The sequence below is a fragment of the Lissotriton helveticus genome, chromosome 3_1 (assembly GCF_964261635.1).
Source record: "Lissotriton helveticus chromosome 3_1, aLisHel1.1, whole genome shotgun sequence".
Lineage (NCBI taxonomy): Eukaryota > Metazoa > Chordata > Amphibia > Caudata > Salamandridae > Lissotriton > Lissotriton helveticus.
In genome coordinates this window covers 765,920,720-765,940,544 of record NC_136061.1, presented here as the reverse complement: position 1 = coordinate 765,940,544, position 19,825 = coordinate 765,920,720, and the positions used below count along the sequence as shown (strand labels likewise).

At 45.4% G+C, this 19,825-nt stretch overlaps 1 protein-coding gene across 1 annotated transcript in view; it reads right to left on the bottom strand.

Annotated features, from left to right (window-relative positions):
• LOC144823852 (uncharacterized) overlaps positions 1-18,263 on the bottom strand; it is a 132,946-nt gene extending 114,683 nt beyond the window's left edge. The window contains exons 1-2 of the mRNA XM_078682724.1: positions 18,245-18,263; positions 17,465-17,517 (exon numbers count right to left, since the gene is read on the bottom strand). Coding sequence (XP_078538850.1) covers positions 17,465-17,517; positions 18,245-18,263 — 72 coding nt within the window. The remainder of the gene's footprint in view (positions 1-17,464; positions 17,518-18,244) is intronic.
• Between the last annotated feature and the right edge of the window lie 1,562 nt (positions 18,264-19,825).

The following is a 19,825-nucleotide window of genomic DNA, read 5'->3' as shown; positions in this document are numbered from 1 at the left end:
AGTGCAGAGTAGTGAGTAGTGAGTGCAGAGTAGTGAGTAGTGAGTGCAGAGTAGTGAGTGCAGAGTAGTGAGTAGTGAGTGCAGAGTAGTGAGTGCAGAGTAGTGAGTAGTGAGTGCAGAGTAGTGAGTAGTGAGTGCAGAGTAGTGAGTAGTGAGTGCAGAGTAGTGAGTGCAGAGTAGTGAGTGCAGAGTAGTGAGTGCAGAGTAGTGAGTGCAGGGTAGTGAGTGCAGGGTAGTGAGTGCAGGGTAGTGAGTGCAGGGTAGTGAGTGCAGGGTAGTGAGTGCAGGGTAGTGAGTGCAGGGTAGTGAGTAGTGAGTGCAGAGTAGTGAGTGCAGAGTAGTGAGTAGTGAGTGCAGAGTAGTGAGTGCAGAGTAGTGAGTAGTGAGTGCAGAGTAGTGAGTGCAGAGTAGTGAGTAGTGAGTGCAGAGTAGTGAGTAGTGAGTGCAGAGTAGTGAGTAGTGAGTGCAGAGTAGTGAGTAGTGAGTGCAGAGTAGTGAGTGCAGAGTAGTGAGTGCAGGGTAGTGAGTGCAGGGTAGTGAGTGCAGGGTAGTGAGTGCAGGGTAGTGAGTGCAGGGTAGTGAGTGCAGGGTAGTGAGTGCAGAGTAGTGAGTAGTGAGTGCAGAGTAGTGAGTGCAGAGTAGTGAGTAGTGAGTGCAGAGTAGTGAGTGCAGAGTAGTGAGTAGTGAGTGCAGAGTAGTAAGTAGTGAGTAGTGAGTGCAGAGTAGTGAGTGCAGAGTAGTAAGTGCAGAGTAGTGAGTAGTGTGTAGTGAGTGCAGAGTAGTGAGTAGTGAGTGCAGAGTAGTGAGTAGTGTGTAGTGAGTGCAGAGTAGTGAGTAGTGTGTAGTGAGTGCAGAGTAGTGAGTAGTGAGTGCAGAGTAGTGAGTGCAGAGTAGTGAGTGCAGAGTAGTGAGTAGTGAGTAGTGTGTAGTGAGTGCAGAGTAGTGAGTAGTGAGTGCAGATTAGTGAGTAGTGAGTGCAGAGTAGTGAGTAGTGAGTGCAGAGTAGTGAGTGCAGAGTAGTGAGTGCAGAGTAGTGAGTGCAGAGTAGTGAGTAGTGAGTGCAGAGTAGTGAGTAGTGAGTAGTGAGTGCAGAGTAGTGAGTGCAGAGTGCAGAGTAGTGAGTGCAGAGTGCAGAGTAGTGAGTAGTGAGTGCAGAGTAGTGAGTAGTGAGTGCAGAGTAGTGAGTAGTGAGTAGTGAGTGCAGAGTAGTGAGTAGTGTGTAGTGAGTGCAGAGTAGTGAGTGCAGAGTAGTGAGTGCAGAGTAGTGAGTGCAGAGTAGTGAGTGCAGAGTAGTGAGTGCAGAGTAGTGAGTGCAGAGTAGTGAGTGCAGAGTAGTGAGTGCAGAGTAGTGAGTAGTGAGTGCAGAGTAGTGAGTGCAGAGTAGTGAGTGCAGAGTAGTGAGTGCAGAGTAGTGAGTGCAGAGTAGTGAGTGCAGAGTAGTGAGTGCAGAGTAGTGAGTGCAGAGTAGTAAGTGCAGAGTAGTGAGTAGTGTGTAGTGAGTGCAGAGTAGTGAGTGCAGAGTGCAGAGTAGTGAGTGCAGAGTGCAGAGTAGTGAGTAGTGAGTGCAGAGTAGTGAGTGCAGAGTGCAGAGTAGTGAGTAGTGAGTGCAGAGTAGTGAGTAGTGAGTGCAGGGTAGTGAGTAGTGAGTGCAGAGTAGTGAGTAGTGAGTGCAGAGTAGTGAGTAGTGAGTGCAGAGTAGTGAGTAGTGAGTGCAGAGTAGTGAGTAGTGTGCAGTGAGTGCAGAGTAGTGAGTGCAGAGTAGTGAGTGCAGAGTAGTGAGTGCAGAGTAGTGAGTGCAGAGTAGTGAGTGCAGAGTAGTGAGTAGTGAGTGCAGAGTAGTGAGTGCAGAGTAGTGAGTGCAGAGTAGTGAGTGCAGAGTAGTGAGTGCAGAGTCGTGAGTGCAGAGTAGTGAGTAGTGAGTGCAGAGTAGTGAGTAGTGAGTGCAGAGTAGTGAGTGCAGAGTAGTGAGTGCAGAGTAGTGAGTGCAGAGTAGTGAGTGCAGAGTAGTGAGTGCAGAGTAGTGAGTGCAGAGTACTAAGTGCAGAGTAGTGAGTAGTGTGTAGTGAGTGCAGAGTAGTGTGTAGTGAGTGCAGAGTAGTGAGTAGTGAGTGCAGAGTAGTGAGTAGTGAGTGCAGAGTAGTGAGTAGTGAGTGCAGAGTAGTGAGTGCAGAGTAGTGAGTGCAGAGTAGTGAGTGCAGAGTAGTGAGTGCAGAGTAGTGTGTAGTGAGTACAGAGTAGTGTGTAATGAGTGCAGAGTAGTGTGTAGTGAGTGCAGAGTAGTGTGTAGTGAGTGCAGAGTAGTGAGTGCAGAGTAGTGAGTGCAGAGTAGTGAGTAGTGAGTGCAGAGTAGTGAGTAGTGAGTGCAGAGTAGTGAGTGCAGAGTAGTGAGTGCAGAGTAGTGAGTGCAGAGTAGTGAGTGCAGAGTAGTGAGTGCAGAGTAGTGAGTGCAGAGTAGTGAGTGCAGAGTAGTGTGTAGTGAGTGCAGAGTAGTGTGTAGTGAGTGCAGAGTAGTGTGTAGTGAGTGCAGAGTAGTGTGTAGTGAGTGCAGAGTAGTGTGTAGTGAGTGCAGAGTAGTGTGTAGTGAGTGCAGAGTAGTGAGTAGTGAGTGCAGAGTAGTGAGTAGGGAGTGCAGAGTATTGAGTGCAGAGTAGTGAGTAGGGAGTGCAGAGTAGTGAGTAGGGAGTGCAGAGTAGTGAGTGCAGAGTAGTGAGTAGGGAGTGCAGAGTAGTGAGTGCAGAGTAGTGAGTAGGGAGTGCAGAGTAGTGAGTGCAGAGTAGTGAGTAGGGAGTGCAAAGTAGTGAGTAGTGAGTGCAGAGTAGTGAGTGCAGAGTAGTGAGTAGGGAGTGCAGAGTAGTGAGTGCAGAGTAGTGAGTGCAGAGTCGTGAGTAGGGAGTGCAGAGTAGTGAGTGCAGAGTAGGGAGTAGGGAGTGCAGAGTAGTGAGTAGGGAGTGCAGAGTAGTGAGTAGGGAGTGCAGAGTAGTGAGTAGGGAGTGCAGAGTAGTGAGTGCAGAGTAGTGAGTAGGGAGTGCAGAGTAGTGAGTAGGGAGTGCAGAGTAGTGAGTAGGGAGTGCAGAGTAGTGAGTAGTGAGTGCAAAGTAGTGAGTAGTGAGTGCAGAGTAGTGAGTAGTGTGTAGTGAGTGCAGAGTAATGAGTGCAGAGTAGTGAGTGACGAGTAGTGAGTGCAGAGTAGTGAGTAGTGAGTGCAGAGTAGTGAGTGCAGAGTAGTGAGTGCAGAGTAGTGAGTGCAGAGTAGTGAGTGCAGAGTAGTGAGTAGTGAGTGCAGAGTAGTGAGTAGTGAGTGCAGAGTAGTGAGTAGTGAGTGCAGAGTAGTGAGTGCAAAGTAGTGAGTAGTGAGTAGTGAGTAGTGAGTAGTGAGTAGTGAGTGCAGAGTAGTGAGTAGTGAGTGCAGAGTAGTGAGTAGTGAGTGCAAAGTAGTGAGTAGTGAGTGCAAAGTAGTGAGTAGTGAGTGCAGAGTAGTGAGTAGTGTATAGTGAGTGCAGAGTAATGAGTGCAGAGTAGTGAGTGAAGAGTAGTGAGTGCAGAGTAGTGAGTAGTGAGTAGTGAGTAGTGAGTAGTGTGTAGTGAGTAGTGAGTGCAGAGTAGTGAGTAGTGAGTAGTGTGTAGTGAGTGCAGAGTAGTGAGTAGTGAGTGCAGAGTAGTGAGTAGTGAGTGCAGAGTAGTGTGTAGTGAGTGCAGAGTAGTGAGTAGTGAGTGCAGAGTAGTGTGTAGTGAGTAGTGAGTAGTGTGTAGTGAGTGCAGAGTAGTGAGTAGTGAGTAGTGAGTAGTGAGTGCAGAGTAGTGTGTAGTGAGTGCAGAGTAGTGAGTGCAGAGTAGTGAGTGCAGAGTAGTGAGTGCAGAGTAGTGAGTGCAGAGTAGTGAGTGCAGAGTAGTGAGTGCAGAGTAGTGAGTAGTGAGTAGTGAGTAGTGAGTGCAGAGTAGTGAGTGCAGAGTAGTGAGTGCAGAGTAGTGAGTGCAGAGTAGTGAGTGCAGAGTAGTGAGTGCAGAGTAGTGAGTAGTGAGTGCAGAGTAGTGAGTAGTGAGTGCAGAGTAGTGAGTAGTGAGTGCAGAGTAGTGAGTAGTGTATAGTGAGTGCAGAGTAATGAGTGCAGAGTAGTGAGTGAAGAGTAGTGAGTGCAGAGTAGTGAGTAGTGAGTAGTGAGTAGTGAGTAGTGTGTAGTGAGTGCAGAGTAGTGAGTAGTGAGTGCAGAGTAGTGAGTAGTGAGTAGTGAGTAGTGAGTAGTGAGTAGTGAGTAGTGAGTGCAGAGTAGTGAGTAGTGAGTAGTGAGTAGTGAGTGCAGAGTAGTGTGTAGTGAGTGCAGAGTAGTGTGTAGTGAGTGCAGAGTAGTGAGTAGTGAGTGCAGAGTAGTGAGTAGTGAGTGCAGAGTAGTGAGTAGTGAGTGCAGAGTAGTGAGTGCAGAGTAGTGAGTGCAGAGTAGTGAGTGCAGAGTAGTGAGTGCAGAGTAGTGAGTGCAGAGTAGTGTGTAGTGAGTGCAGAGTAGTGTGTAGTGAGTGCAGAGTAGTGTGTAATGAGTGCAGAGTAGTGTGTAGTGAGTGCAGAGTAGTGTGTAGTGAGTGCAGAGTAGTGTGTAGTGAGTGCAGAGTAGTGTGTAGTGAATGCAGAGTAGTGTGTAGTGAGTGCAGAGTAGTGAGTAGTGAGTGCAGAGTAGTGAGTGCAGAGTAGTGAGTAGGGAGTGCAGAGTAGTGAGTGCAGAGTAGTGAGTAGGGAGTGCAGAGTAGTGAGTGCAGAGTAGTGAGTAGGGAGTGCAGAGTAGTGAGTGCAGAGTAGTGAGTAGGGAGTGCAGAGTAGTGAGTAGTGAGTGCAGAGTGGTGAGTGCAGAGTAGTGAGTAGGGAGTGCAGAGTAGTGAGTGCAGAGTAGTGAGTAGGGAGTGCAGAGTAGTGAGTGCAGAGTAGTGAGTGCAGAGTAGTGAGTGCAGAGTAGTGAGTAGTGAGTAGTGAGTAGTGAGTAGTGAGTAGTGAGTGCAGAGTAGTGAGTGCAGAGTAGTGAGTAGTGAGTGCAGAGTAGTGAGTGCAGAGTAGTGAGTGCAGAGTAGTGAGTAGTGAGTTCAGAGTAGTGAGTGCAGAGTAGTGAGTAGTGAGTGCAGAGTAGTGAGTGCAGAGTAGTGAGTGGTGAGTGCAGAGTAGTGAGTGCAGAGTAGTGAGTAGTGAGTGCAGAGTAGTGAGTGCAGAGTAGTGAGTGCAGAGTAGTGAGTGCAGAGTAGTGAGTGCAGAGTAGTGAGTAGTGAGTGCAGAGTAGTGAGTGCAGAGTAGTGAGTAGTGAGTGCAGAGTAGTGAGTGCAGAGTAGTGAGTGCAGAGTAGTGAGTAGTGAGTGCAGAGTAGTGAGTAGTGAGTAGTGTGTAGTGAGTGCAGAGTAGTGAGTAGTCAGTGCAGAGTAGTGAGTAGTGAGTGCAGAGTAGTGAGTGCAGAGTAGTGAGTAGTGAGTAGTGTGTAGTGAGTGCAGAGTAGTGAGTAGTGAGTGCAGAGTAGTGAGTAGTGAGTGCAGGGTAGTGAGTAGTGAGTGCAGAGTAGTGAGTAGTGAGTGCAGAGTAGTGAGTAGTGAGTGCAGAGTAGTGAGTAGTGAGTGCAGAGTAGTGAGTGCAGAGTAGTGAGTAGTGAGTGCAGAGTAGTGAGTGCAGAGTAGTGAGTAGTGAGTGCAGAGTAGTGAGTAGTGAGTGCAGAGTAGTGAGTAGTGAGTGCAGAGTAGTAAGTAGTGAGTGCAGAGTAGTGAGTGCAGAGTAGTGAGTGCAGAGTAGTGAGTGCAGAGTAGTGAGTGCAGAGTAGTGAGTGCAGAGTAGTGAGTGCAGGGTAGTGAGTGCAGGGTAGTGAGTGCAGGGTAGTGAGTGCAGGGTAGTGAGTAGTGAGTGCAGAGTAGTGAGTGCAGAGTAGTGAGTAGTGAGTGCAGAGTAGTGAGTGCAGAGTAGTGAGTAGTGAGTGCAGAGTAGTGAGTGCAGAGTAGTGAGTAGTGAGTGCAGAGTAGTGAGTAGTGAGTGCAGAGTAGTGAGTAGTGAGTGCAGAGTAGTGAGTAGTGAGTGCAGAGTAGTGAGTGCAGAGTAGTGAGTGCAGGGTAGTGAGTGCAGGGTAGTGAGTGCAGGGTAGTGAGTAGTGAGTGCAGAGTAGTGAGTGCAGAGTAGTGAGTAGTGAGTGCAGAGTAGTGAGTGCAGAGTAGTGAGTAGTGAGTGCAGAGTAGTGAGTGCAGAGTAGTGAGTAGTGAGTGCAGAGTAGTGAGTAGTGAGTGCAGAGTAGTGAGTGCAGAGTAGTAAGTGCAGAGTAGTGAGTAGTGTGTAGTGAGTGCAGAGTAGTGAGTAGTGAGTAGTGAGTAGTGTGTAGTGAGTGCAGAGTAGTGAGTAGTGTGTAGTGAGTGCAGAGTAGTGAGTAGTGAGTGCAGAGTAGTGAGTGCAGAGTAGTGAGTGCAGAGTAGTGAGTAGTGAGTAGTGTGTAGTGAGTGCAGAGTAGTGAGTAGTGAGTGCAGATTAGTGAGTAGTGAGTGCAGAGTAGTGAGTAGTGAGTGCAGAGTAGTGAGTGCAGAGTAGTGAGTGCAGAGTAGTGAGTGCAGAGTAGTGAGTAGTGAGTGCAGAGTAGTGAGTAGTGAGTAGTGAGTGCAGAGTAGTGAGTGCAGAGTGCAGAGTAGTGAGTGCAGAGTGCAGAGTAGTGAGTAGTGAGTGCAGAGTAGTGAGTAGTGAGTGCAGAGTAGTGAGTAGTGAGTAGTGAGTGCAGAGTAGTGAGTAGTGTGTAGTGAGTGCAGAGTAGTGAGTGCAGAGTAGTGAGTAGTGTGTAGTGAGTGCAGAGTAGTGAGTGCAGAGTAGTGAGTGCAGAGTAGTGAGTGCAGAGTAGTGAGTGCAGAGTAGTGAGTGCAGAGTAGTGAGTGCAGAGTAGTGAGTGCAGAGTAGTGAGTAGTGAGTGCAGAGTAGTGAGTGCAGAGTAGTGAGTGCAGAGTAGTGAGTGCAGAGTAGTGAGTGCAGAGTAGTGAGTGCAGAGTAGTGAGTGCAGAGTAGTGAGTAGTGAGTGCAGAGTAGTGAGTGCAGAGTAGTGAGTGCAGAGTAGTGAGTGCAGAGTAGTGAGTGCAGAGTAGTGAGTGCAGAGTAGTGAGTGCAGAGTAGTGAGTGCAGAGTAGTGAGTGCAGAGTAGTAAGTGCAGAGTAGTGAGTAGTGTGTAGTGAGTGCAGAGTAGTGAGTGCAGAGTGCAGAGTAGTGAGTGCAGAGTGCAGAGTAGTGAGTAGTGAGTGCAGAGTAGTGAGTGCAGAGTGCAGAGTAGTGAGTAGTGAGTGCAGAGTAGTGAGTAGTGAGTGCAGGGTAGTGAGTAGTGAGTGCAGAGTAGTGAGTAGTGAGTGCAGAGTAGTGAGTAGTGAGTGCAGAGTAGTGAGTAGTGAGTGCAGAGTAGTGAGTAGTGAGTGCAGAGTAGTGAGTAGTGTGCAGTGAGTGCAGAGTAGTGAGTGCAGAGTAGTGAGTGCAGAGTAGTGAGTGCAGAGTAGTGAGTGCAGAGTAGTGAGTGCAGAGTAGTGAGTAGTGAGTGCAGAGTAGTGAGTGCAGAGTAGTGAGTGCAGAGTAGTGAGTGCAGAGTAGTGAGTGCAGAGTAGTGAGTGCAGAGTAGTGAGTGCAGAGTAGTGAGTAGTGAGTGCAGAGTAGTGAGTAGTGAGTGCAGAGTAGTGAGTAGTGAGTGCAGAGTAGTGAGTGCAGAGTAGTGAGTGCAGAGTAGTGAGTGCAGAGTAGTGAGTGCAGAGTAGTGAGTGCAGAGTAGTGAGTGCAGAGTAGTGAGTGCAGAGTACTAAGTGCAGAGTAGTGAGTAGTGTGTAGTGAGTGCAGAGTAGTGTGTAGTGAGTGCAGAGTAGTGAGTAGTGAGTGCAGAGTAGTGAGTAGTGAGTGCAGAGTAGTGAGTAGTGAGTGCAGAGTAGTGAGTGCAGAGTAGTGAGTGCAGAGTAGTGAGTGCAGAGTAGTGAGTGCAGAGTAGTGAGTGCAGAGTAGTGTGTAGTGAGTACAGAGTAGTGTGTAATGAGTGCAGAGTAGTGTGTAGTGAGTGCAGAGTAGTGAGTAGTGAGTGCAGAGTAGTGAGTGCAGAGTAGTGAGTGCAGAGTAGTGAGTAGTGAGTGCAGAGTAGTGAGTAGTGAGTGCAGAGTAGTGAGTGCAGAGTAGTGAGTGCAGAGTAGTGAGTGCAGAGTAGTGTGTAGTGAGTGCAGAGTAGTGTGTAGTGAGTGCAGAGTAGTGTGTAGTGAGTGCAGAGTAGTGTGTAGTGAGTGCAGAGTAGTGTGTAGTGAGTGCAGAGTAGTGTGTAGTGAGTGCAGAGTAGTGTGTAGTGAGTGCAGAGTAGTGAGTAGTGAGTGCAGAGTAGTGAGTAGGGAGTGCAGAGTATTGAGTGCAGAGTAGTGAGTAGGGAGTGCAGAGTAGTGAGTAGGGAGTGCAGAGTAGTGAGTGCAGAGTAGTGAGTAGGGAGTGCAGAGTAGTGAGTGCAGAGTAGTGAGTAGGGAGTGCAGAGTAGTGAGTGCAGAGTAGTGAGTAGGGAGTGCAAAGTAGTGAGTAGTGAGTGCAGAGTAGTGAGTGCAGAGTAGTGAGTAGGGAGTGCAGAGTAGTGAGTGCAGAGTAGTGAGTGCAGAGTCGTGAGTAGGGAGTGCAGAGTAGTGAGTGCAGAGTAGGGAGTAGGGAGTGCAGAGTAGTGAGTAGGGAGTGCAGAGTAGTGAGTAGGGAGTGCAGAGTAGTGAGTAGGGAGTGCAGAGTAGTGAGTGCAGAGTAGTGAGTAGGGAGTGCAGAGTAGTGAGTAGGGAGTGCAGAGTAGTGAGTAGGGAGTGCAGAGTAGTGAGTAGGGAGTGCAGAGTAGTGAGTAGTGAGTGCAAAGTAGTGAGTAGTGAGTGCAGAGTAGTGAGTAGTGTATAGTGAGTGCAGAGTAATGAGTGCAGAGTAGTGAGTGACGAGTAGTGAGTGCAGAGTAGTGAGTAGTGAGTGCAGAGTAGTGAGTGCAGAGTAGTGAGTGCAGAGTAGTGAGTGCAGAGTAGTGAGTAGTGAGTGCAGAGTAGTGAGTAGTGAGTGCAGAGTAGTGAGTAGTGAGTGCAGAGTAGTGAGTGCAAAGTAGTGAGTAGTGAGTAGTGAGTAGTGAGTAGTGAGTAGTGAGTGCAGAGTAGTGAGTAGTGAGTGCAGAGTAGTGAGTAGTGAGTGCAGAGTAGTGAGTAGTGAGTGCAAAGTAGTGAGTAGTGAGTGCAGAGTAGTGAGTAGTGTATAGTGAGTGCAGAGTAATGAGTGCAGAGTAGTGAGTGAAGAGTAGTGAGTGCAGAGTAGTGAGTAGTGAGTAGTGAGTAGTGTGTAGTGAGTAGTGAGTGCAGAGTAGTGAGTAGTGAGTAGTGTGTAGTGAGTGCAGAGTAGTGAGTAGTGAGTAGTGAGTAGTGAGTGCAGAGTAGTGTGTAGTGAGTGCAGAGTAGTGAGTGCAGAGTAGTGAGTGCAGAGTAGTGAGTGCAGAGTAGTGAGTGCAGAGTAGTGAGTGCAGAGTAGTGAGTGCAGAGTAGTGAGTGCAGAGTAGTGAGTAGTGAGTAGTGAGTGCAGAGTAGTGAGTGCAGAGTAGTGAGTGCAGAGTAGTGAGTGCAGAGTAGTGAGTAGTGAGTGCAGAGTAGTGAGTAGTGAGTGCAGAGTAGTGAGTAGTGAGTGCAGAGTAGTGAGTAGTGAGTGCAGAGTAGTGAGTAGTGTATAGTGAGTGCAGAGTAATGAGTGCAGAGTAGTGAGTGAAGAGTAGTGAGTGCAGAGTAGTGAGTAGTGAGTAGTGAGTAGTGAGTAGTGTGTAGTGAGTAGTGTGTAGTGAGTGCAGAGTAGTGAGTAGTGAGTGCAGAGTAGTGTGTAGTGAGTGCAGAGTAGTGTGTAGTGAGTGCAGAGTAGTGAGTAGTGAGTGCAGAGTAGTGAGTAGTGAGTAGTGAGTAGTGAGTAGTGAGTAGTGAGTAGTGAGTGCAGAGTAGTGTGTAGTGAGTGCAGAGTAGTGAGTAGTGAGTGCAGAGTAGTGAGTAGTGAGTGCAGAGTAGTGAGTGCAGAGTAGTGAGTGCAGAGTAGTGAGTGCAGAGTAGTGAGTGCAGAGTAGTGTGTAGTGAGTGCAGAGTAGTGTGTAGTGAGTGCAGAGTAGTGTGTAGTGAGTGCAGAGTAGTGTGTAATGAGTGCAGAGTAGTGTGTAGTGAGTGCAGAGTAGTGTGTAGTGAGTGCAGAGTAGTGTGTAGTGAGTGCAGAGTAGTGTGTAGTGAGTGCAGAGTAGTGAGTAGTGAGTGCAGAGTAGTGAGTGCAGAGTAGTGAGTAGGGAGTGCAGAGTAGTGAGTGCAGAGTAGTGAGTAGGGAGTGCAGAGTAGTGAGTGCAGAGTAGTGAGTAGGGAGTGCAGAGTAGTGAGTGCAGAGTAGTGAGTAGGGAGTGCAGAGTAGTGAGTAGTGAGTGCAGAGTGGTGAGTGCAGAGTAGTGAGTAGGGAGTGCAGAGTAGTGAGTGCAGAGTAGTGAGTAGGGAGTGCAGAGTAGTGAGTGCAGAGTAGTGAGTGCAGAGTAGTGAGTGCAGAGTAGTGAGTAGTGAGTAGTGAGTGCAGAGTAGTGAGTGCAGAGTAGTGAGTAGTGAGTGCAGAGTAGTGAGTGCAGAGTAGTGAGTGCAGAGTAGTGAGTAGTGAGTAGTGAGTAGTGAGTAGTGAGTAGTGAGTGCAGAGTAGTGAGTGCAGAGTAGTGAGTAGTGAGTGCAGAGTAGTGTGTAGTGAGTGCAGAGTAGTGAGTGCAGAGTAGTGAGTAGTGAGTGCAGAGTAGTGAGTAGTGAGTGCAGAGTAGTGAGTGCAGAGTAGTGAGTGCAGAGTAGTGAGTGGTGAGTGCAGAGTAGTGAGTGCAGAGTAGTGAGTAGTGAGTGCAGAGTAGTGAGTGCAGAGTAGTGAGTAGTGAGTGCAGAGTAGTGAGTGCAGAGTAGTGAGTAGTGAGTGCAGAGTAGTGAGTGCAGAGTAGTGAGTAGTGAGTGCAGAGTAGTGAGTGCAGAGTAGTGAGTGCAGAGTAGTGAGTAGTGAGTGCAGAGTAGTGAGTAGTGTGTAGTGAGTGCAGAGTAGTGAGTAGTGAGTGCAGAGTAGTGAGTAGTGAGTGCAGGGTAGTGAGTAGTGAGTGCAGAGTAGTGAGTAGTGAGTGCAGAGTAGTGAGTAGTGAGTGCAGAGTAGTGAGTAGTGAGTGCAGAGTAGTGAGTGCAGAGTAGTGAGTAGTGAGTGCAGAGTAGTGAGTGCAGAGTAGTGAGTAGTGAGTGCAGAGTAGTGAGTAGTGAGTGCAGAGTAGTAAGTAGTGAGTGCAGAGTAGTGAGTGCAGAGTAGTGAGTGCAGAGTAGTGAGTGCAGAGTAGTGAGTGCAGGGTAGTGAGTGCAGGGTAGTGAGTAGTGAGTGCAGAGTAGTGAGTGCAGAGTAGTGAGTAGTGAGTGCAGAGTAGTGAGTGCAGAGTAGTGAGTGCAGAGTAGTGAGTAGTGAGTGCAGAGTAGTGAGTAGTGAGTGCAGAGTAGTGAGTAGTGAGTGCAGAGTAGTGAGTGCAGAGTAGTGAGTGCAGAGTAGTGAGTGCAGGGTAGTGAGTGCAGGGTAGTGAGTAGTGAGTGCAGAGTAGTGAGTGCAGAGTAGTGAGTAGTGAGTGCAGAGTAGTGAGTGCAGAGTAGTGAGTAGTGAGTGCAGAGTAGTGAGTGCAGAGTAGTGAGTATTGAGTGCAGAGTAGTGAGTAGTGAGTAGTGAGTGCAGAGTAGTGAGTAGTGAGTGCAGAGTAGTGAGTGCAGAGTAGTAAGTGCAGAGTAGTGAGTAGTGTGTAGTGAGTGCAGAGTAGTGAGTAGTGAGTGCAGAGTAGTGAGTAGTGTGTAGTGAGTGCAGAGTAGTGAGTAGTGTGTAGTGAGTGCAGAGTAGTGAGTAGTGAGTGCAGAGTAGTGAGTGCAGAGTAGTGAGTGCAGAGTAGTGAGTAGTGTGTAGTGAGTGCAGAGTAGTGAGTAGTGAGTGCAGATTAGTGAGTAGTGAGTGCAGAGTAGTGAGTAGTGAGTGCAGAGTAGTGAGTGCAGAGTAGTGAGTGCAGAGTAGTGAGTAGTGAGTGCAGAGTAGTGAGTAGTGAGTGCAGAGTAGTGAGTGCAGAGTGCAGAGTAGTGAGTGCAGAGTGCAGAGTAGTGAGTAGTGAGTGCAGAGTAGTGAGTAGTGAGTGCAGAGTAGTGAGTAGTGAGTGCAGGGTAGTGAGTAGTGAGTGCAGAGTAGTGAGTAGTGAGTGCAGAGTAGTGAGTAGTGAGTGCAGAGTAGTGAGTAGTGAGTAGTGAGTGCAGAGTAGTGAGTGCAGAGTAGTGAGTGCAGAGTAGTGAGTGCAGAGTAGTGAGTGCAGAGTAGTGAGTGCAGAGTAGTGAGTGCAGAGTAGTGAGTGCAGAGTAGTGAGTGCAGAGTAGTGAGTAGTGAGTGCAGAGTAGTGAGTAGTGAGTGCAGAGTAGTGAGTGCAGAGTAGTGAGTGCAGAGTAGTGAGTGCAGAGTAGTGAGTGCAGAGTAGTGAGTGCAGAGTAGTGAGTGCAGAGTAGTAAGTGCAGAGTGGTAAGTGCAGAGTAGTGAGTAGTGTGTAGTGAGTGCAGAGTAGTGAGTGCAGAGTGCAGAGTAGTGAGTGCAGAGTGCAGAGTAGTGAGTAGTGAGTGCAGAGTAGTGAGTGCAGAGTGCAGAGTAGTGAGTAGTGAGTGCAGAGTAGTGAGTAGTGAGTGCAGGGTAGTGAGTAGTGAGTGCAGAGTAGTGAGTAGTGAGTGCAGAGTAGTGAGTAGTGAGTGCAGAGTAGTGAGTAGTGAGTGCAGAGTAGTGAGTAGTGTGCAGTGAGTGCAGAGTAGTGAGTGCAGAGTAGTGAGTGCAGAGTAGTGAGTGCAGAGTAGTGAGTGCAGAGTAGTGAGTAGTGAGTGCAGAGTAGTGAGTAGTGAGTGCAGAGTAGTGAGTGCAGAGTAGTGAGTGCAGAGTAGTGAGTGCAGAGTAGTGAGTGCAGAGTAGTGAGTGCAGAGTAGTGAGTACAGAGTAGTGAGTAGTGAGTGCAGAGTAGTGAGTAGTGAGTGCAGAGTAGTGAGTGCAGAGTAGTGAGTGCAGAGTAGTGAGTGCAGAGTACTAAGTGCAGAGTAGTGAGTAGTGTGTAGTGAGTGCAGAGTAGTGTGTAGTGAGTGCAGAGTAGTGAGTAGTGAGTGCAGAGTAGCGAGTAGTGAGTGCAGAGTAGTGAGTGCAGAGTAGTGAGTGCAGAGTAGTGAGTGCAGAGTAGTGAGTGCAGAGTAGTGTGTAGTGAGTGCAGAGTAGTGTGTAGTGAGTGCAGAGTAGTGTGTAATGAGTGCAGAGTAGTGTGTAGTGAGTGCAGAGTAGTGAGTAGTGAGTGCAGAGTAGTGAGTGCAGAGTAGTGAGTGCAGAGTAGTGAGTAGTGAGTGCAGAGTAGTGAGTAGTGAGTGCAGAGTAGTGAGTGTAGAGTAGTGAGTGCAGAGTAGTGAGTGCAGAGTAGTGTGTAGTGAGTGCAGAGTAGTGTGTAGTGAGTGCAGAGTAGTGTGTAGTGAGTGCAGAGTAGTGTGTAGTGAGTGCAGAGTAGTGTGTAGTGAGTGCAGAGTAGTGTGTAGTGAGTGCAGAGTAGTGAGTAGTGAGTGCAGAGTAGTGAGTAGGGAGTGCAGAGTATTGAGTGCAGAGTAGTGAGTAGGGAGTGCAGAGTAGTGAGTAGGGAGTGCAGAGTAGTGAGTGCAGAGTAGTGAGTAGGGAGTGCAGAGTAGTGAGTGCAGAGTAGTGAGTAGGGAGTGCAGAGTAGTGAGTGCAGAGTAGTGAGTAGGGAGTGCAAAGTAGTGAGTAGTGAGTGCAGAGTAGTGAGTGCAGAGTAGTGAGTAGGGAGTGCAGAGTAGTGAGTGCAGAGTAGTGAGTGCAGAGTAGTGAGTAGGGAGTGCAGATTAGTGAGTGCAGAGTAGGGAGTACGGAGTGCAGAGTAGTGAGTAGGGAGTGCAGAGTAGTGAGTAGGGAGTGCAGAGTAGTGAGTAGGGAGTGCAGAGTAGTGAGTGCAGAGTAGTGAGTAGGGAGTGCAGAGTAGTGAGTAGGGAGTGCAGAGTAGTGAGTAGGGAGTGCAGAGTAGTGAGTGCAGACTAGTGAGTAGTGAGTGCAGAGTAGTGAGTGCAGAGTAGTGAGTAGGGAGTGCAGAGTAGTGAGTGCAGAGTAGTGAGTAGGGAGTGCAGAGTAGTGAGTAGTGAGTGCAGAGTAGTGAGTAGTGAGTGCAGAGTAGTGAGTGCAGAGTAGTGAGTAGGGAGTGCAGAGTAGTGAGTAGGGAGTGCAGAGTAGTGAGTGCAGAGTAGTGAGTAGGGAGTGCAGAGTAGTGAGTAGTGAGTGCAGAGTAGTGAGTGCAGAGTAGTGAGTAGGGAGTGCAGAGTAGTGAGTGCAGAGTAGTGAGTAGGGAGTGCAGAGTAGTGAGTAGGGAGTGCAGAGTAGGGAGTGCAGAGTAGGGAGTGCAGAGTAGGGAGTGCAGAATGCAGAGTGGTGAGTGCCGAGTGGTGAGTGCAGAGTGGTGAGTGCAGAGTGGTGAGTGCAGAGTGGTGTGTGCTGTTGAGTGCAGAGTGGTGTGTGCTGTTGAGTGCAGAGTGGTGTGTGCTGTTGAGTGCAGAGTGATGTGTGCTGTTGAGTGCAGAGTGGTGTGTGCTGTTGAGTGCAGAGTGGTGTGTGCTGTTGAGTGCAGAGTGGTGTGTATTGGCAATGTAAATGACAATGCCATTTATTTATGATTTAAAGAAAAAAAAAAGAAATGTCATGAGCAATGCCAATAGCTCTACCTTTAATGATGCCGAGACCATTGCATTGTAAATGCTTGTTATTTCTACAACCGTGTTTTTCTATAAGGAAATACCAGTTGAAATCCACTCTAAGAAACCATGACTAAGAGGCTTCAAGCAAGCAATATTTATTACAGGCTTCATTTTGATCTTCAGTGACATATGAAGTTGCAAAACGTACTGATAAAAACTCATTTCACAATGAAGCTTGACATCTGAGATATATTTAATGGGTCGCAATGACGCATTGATTTCATGACAGCCCCAAACTACTCTGCAGAGCTTCACCGTTGTCACGGTCACTAGGAATATGTGGCAATAACGGGGGGCAATATATGCGAAAGGGTTTTCTGAACCATGCTGCCCTCTTTTAATACATTTGAGCTAGAAGCAATATTTGTTTGCTGAAATCTGCAAAATTAAGCAGCAAATTGGATGACGAATGTGGAACATTCAAAACTATGCAGTACACAATGTAGCCACAGAATTGCATATTTCCACTGACATTCACCATTTTCTATTCATGAAAGGTAAACAAAAACGAAACATTCAAATTACAATCAGTGCCCACTTGTAGCTGCACCTTGGTGAGAGCAGTTTCAACACTCCTTCCCACCTACAGACCGAATATGTTTAACAATGCAAAGGGTGGTTTTCCTAAAATTCGACTTTTTAAACGGAGTTCAAACAATTGAGTATTGTTTGCTACTTTTTACTTCAGACAAACAAATTGGTAGGTCAGTATTCCACGTACGTTTTCAATGAAAATGTTGCAGTGTAAAAAATCACATTTATCAAGCTAAAAAATACCCCCCAGCCCTTCCCCCCACATTAAAATCGTATTATAATGGTAAGTAACATTTATGGATCTTTGGATCTGAATAATATTATAATTTATCACTCCAGTTAAGTCTGGCAAAGTGCTCACTTTTTTTTAAAGACTCGTGATGAGGTGTCTGAAATTTGAAAGCTTTTCCTCATTTTACCAGCAAGTGTCTAGGTGGAGGATTTTACTCAAACACATCTGGAGGTTTCATTAGCGAAGGGCTGAAGTTGTGTTTTAGGTCAATAGATTGCCTTTGTAGTATCTTATTTGATAAAACAAAGTAAGGTCAGCTTCCAGAAAAAGCCCTTAAGCACGTCCCAGATTTGCAAATATCACCAGTACAAGAACAGTTGTGATGTAGATTGTCATGTGACTGATCAGGTGGCAGAGGTCGAGGCATGCAACCTCAGATGAGACCTCATTGAGATCTATGCACTTTTCTTTCTCCGGTCCGCTGTGATGTACCATCAAATCTCCAATGTGATTTCTTAGCAGGTATATTGGGGGAGTTTCAATAAAGACAGTAACATAAATAGTAGTAATAGTAGAGTCCATAAAATAGAATTAAGGTTAATTAACATAGTATGCTAAATGTGCCATAAAAAGCGTAAAACTTAACGTTAAACTGGCACACATTTAAAATGTGATCATTCATAGTAGGCAATCATTGGTATTCATGTAGACCATGGAAAGGCCATGAAACAAGCTTTTCCAGCTAGAAGGGAACCCGATATTGCTGAAAAGTACAGAGCGTGATTCAGAAGTTTGACAGTAGAATGACATGCTTAGAAATGCTGTCATTCAAAGCTTGAAAAGAATCATTTGTGCATATAAACAATAATGATTGATTCACTGAGAAAAAGAATGCCTTAGCCAACAGTAAGTTTGTCTTTTAATTAGTAGTTCATTGTTGTCTCAGTGAAACAAATTTATATGTGGAAGGTCGTACTGTGTTCAAAACCTATGGGAACTATACCTGATGTTTCCAGAATCTCATTGTGCAAGACTTTCAATAGCTAACCACACAATAAAAATTTAAATCTGTATATGTTTCCGTGGGAACAGATGAGCTGAACCTGATTACCGGAGAACTCTGTCTCATGATTAGGTCGTGGAGGAGGAAATCTGCTACAATGTTTTCGAGATGCTTTTCTTGACTTTTATATTAGAGTGTGTTCCTAAGTAGTCTCACCGGCATTTCTCCTATCTCTAGCCAAACTCTTAACGGTTGTGGCTGCTGCTGCTGTTGTTACTATAGACTCCCTTTGCTATTAGATTTGAAGCCTGCTACTGCAACCGCATGCTTACTCAATTCAGGACTTAAAAAAATCAATAAAATGTTACTAGACCTGCAGGACTAGTGACTTAGATAATCTACTCAACCTAATTATAATTCTCTTGACCCATGAACTGGTTTCAAATTATGTGGTCCTGGGCAAATATTTCTATTCACTGAGCCCCCATTTTCTTCTTAATCGCAAATAAGAGCACCTTCAAACCCAAAAGTTCAGCATATCTGCTGTACACAAAACACTAAGATCATTGACTGCATTGTCATCAGGGAGATGGAAGGAATGTTTCTCAAGTCATGTTTAAAAACTATACCCTTAAATAAATACATTCCTAAAGCATGAAGTGGTAGCACACTCATTAGCAATCAGCAGATTTTACATCTAAATGGGCACAACATTTCCCACTTTCACTTTTAAAACTATATAGTGTAGAATGTTTAGAAATCGAGTTTCTGCGAATATTTGTCATTTGCACATCACCAAGTAAAGTAATCTGATTTGTTTTACTCTTATTTACATATTTGTTTGCATCACACTTCTGAATTACAAAACAAATGTGCTTTAGTTATTCCGGATATTTTCTGAAATATTTGTACTATGTGTGTTAGAAAAAAAGACAACTTACAGCCTTTTGTTTCACAATGATTGTGAGATAGGTCACTTGACATAAACCTCTAACTGTAATAAGAAAAAGAAAAGTAAACACAGTTTTCCATGATAAGTTCAGCAGCAATTAGTAAAAAGACAAATTGACATTTGATCTTTGTCCTTGAACAGACAGCAAATGGGTCCAGATGAAAACAAGATTTAAAGGCGTCTTTATTGCTCACTTTCTGAATGAAGAGAACACCCGTTCTGAGTAGCTCTTGTAAAAACCTCAACCTGATAAAATCTTGACTCAACGTAGTGAGTGTGCGAGTAAAGTTTTTTAATCTGTATTTAAATTTACTAAGACTCGGCGGAGTCTTATGAATTACTCTTTATGAGGAGCTCTGCTACTTTAATTCAACTTTGAAGCATTATGTTCCCTTCATTTGACTCTTTTCCATTGAAGTTGAACTCTTTATGGGTTCTTAGAATCTAAAGCTCAACCTGATTTATAGAATAGGGTACTTATTCCTTTATGGAACACGCTCAGTGTAATCTAATTATTTGATACTTTGTTCTAACCATTTCTTTTGATGAGATTTCTGCAAACGTATTTGATTGATGGACTAAAAGAAATAACTTTAATTATCTCTTAATGAGAAATAACATTTTGAAACGACAATATAACTCTCATCATTGACTGAACCTAAACCGTTAATGAGATTTCAACGTGAGATGTCTAACTTGCTCCTTGACTTCTAATACCCATGGCAAGGTCCATCATTGAGAAGGATTTAGCACAAAAAAGAGGGCTTACCTCTAACAGATGACAACATTTTGGGCCCAGTACACACTATCTTCTTGTAGCAGAGGATGGTTAAAATGTTTGGCGCAAGGAGCTATAAATAAATCCTAAATTAGAATAAAATATCTGAATCCCGGAATCCAATGCCCACAGCTTGAGGAGCTGATAAAGTGCAATTTTCGATGCTGATTGCTGTTTTGGAGGCGTGGGCATTAATAGGCTGATACAACGTCTAATGTAATTGTCATTGTGCTTTATTTCCAAAGTTAGAATAAAGTATCTGAATCCAGAATCCAATGCCAGAGCTTGAGGAGCTGATTAGGTGCTGTTTTCAAAGGCAGTTGCTGTTTTGGAGGTGTGAGTATTAATAAGGAGATGCAACGTCTATTGTAATTGTGCTTTAACCTTGTGCTATTTGAGAGTAGATGGTTTGATGAAAATAGATGATTATTGATTTATGTTTTATGTGAAGAGATTGAAGAATTCAGACCCAGCATAGACTGGGATCCTAGGATAATAAAAGATTGAGACAAGTGTAGAAAATACTTGAATAATTTCTTGTTTACATAGATTTTGTGGTGTAGAGTGTGAGGTATCACACCTAATCAATTGTGAAAAATATTTAAAAAAATAGTTTGTGGTGATTAATATTGATTGCTGTTGGCAAAACATAATTGAACAAACAGGAGAAGGTGCATTAATTAGGGTTATTCACGTTGTTTGAGATCTCGCTTGCGAATGAGGATTTTCTGTTTGAATTTATAAAGGTTGAAATCTGTAAAACCCTTAATATTCCGGTTGTTGAGGTGCTATTATTTTTCTTTTAGGAAAGCAAACAAGAATTGATATATCTGTTTTGTAAAGTATGTTTGTAGTTTGTGCAAGTATGAGAGAAATTGTTAAAGAGGGTTAACTGCTGTAGGGAGCAAGACTACACATCATAGAGGTCCACACTGGTGTGCTTTCACTCTGGGATTGGTTGGTGACATCAAGATGCCACACTGTGATAAGTCAGTGATTTGTGAATGCCGTATTGAGAACATGATTTTGATAAACACCAATTGAAACAGGATTGGAAGAAGAAAATTGACGTCTACGGAACAGAATCATAACATTGAACTGTAAATTGTTTATTTTACAAATCTTGTGGAAACATTAGATTCTTAAAAGGACTTATCAGTTTTGCGAAAGAGGATGTTGCAGTTCCTATACGAAAAGGTGAAAAGTTACAACCTGAGGGTAGGCATACACATTTTATGTTTACTGAGGTGGGATTGGATGCAGACTCGTAGCTTTGTCAATTGTGTAAGATAACTGAGAAAGAGGGTCCATTGAGGTTTCCAAAATATAAGAGTTTTGAGATAAGAATAATTGACAAATTAAGGAACAAATTACATGAGTTTAAACCCCTCCACCCAGACCTGCACAATTTGAAGCTTTAAGAATGTGGGAAAATGCACCTAGAGAAAAATATCAAAAAGCGACAAAGAGGCAATGTGCAAATCTGCAGTTGCTCAATGGAATGAGGAGCAGCTTAGATGGAGGAAGGCTATAGTCGAAGGCACTCGATTAAGTCCAGCAATTTCTACTGAA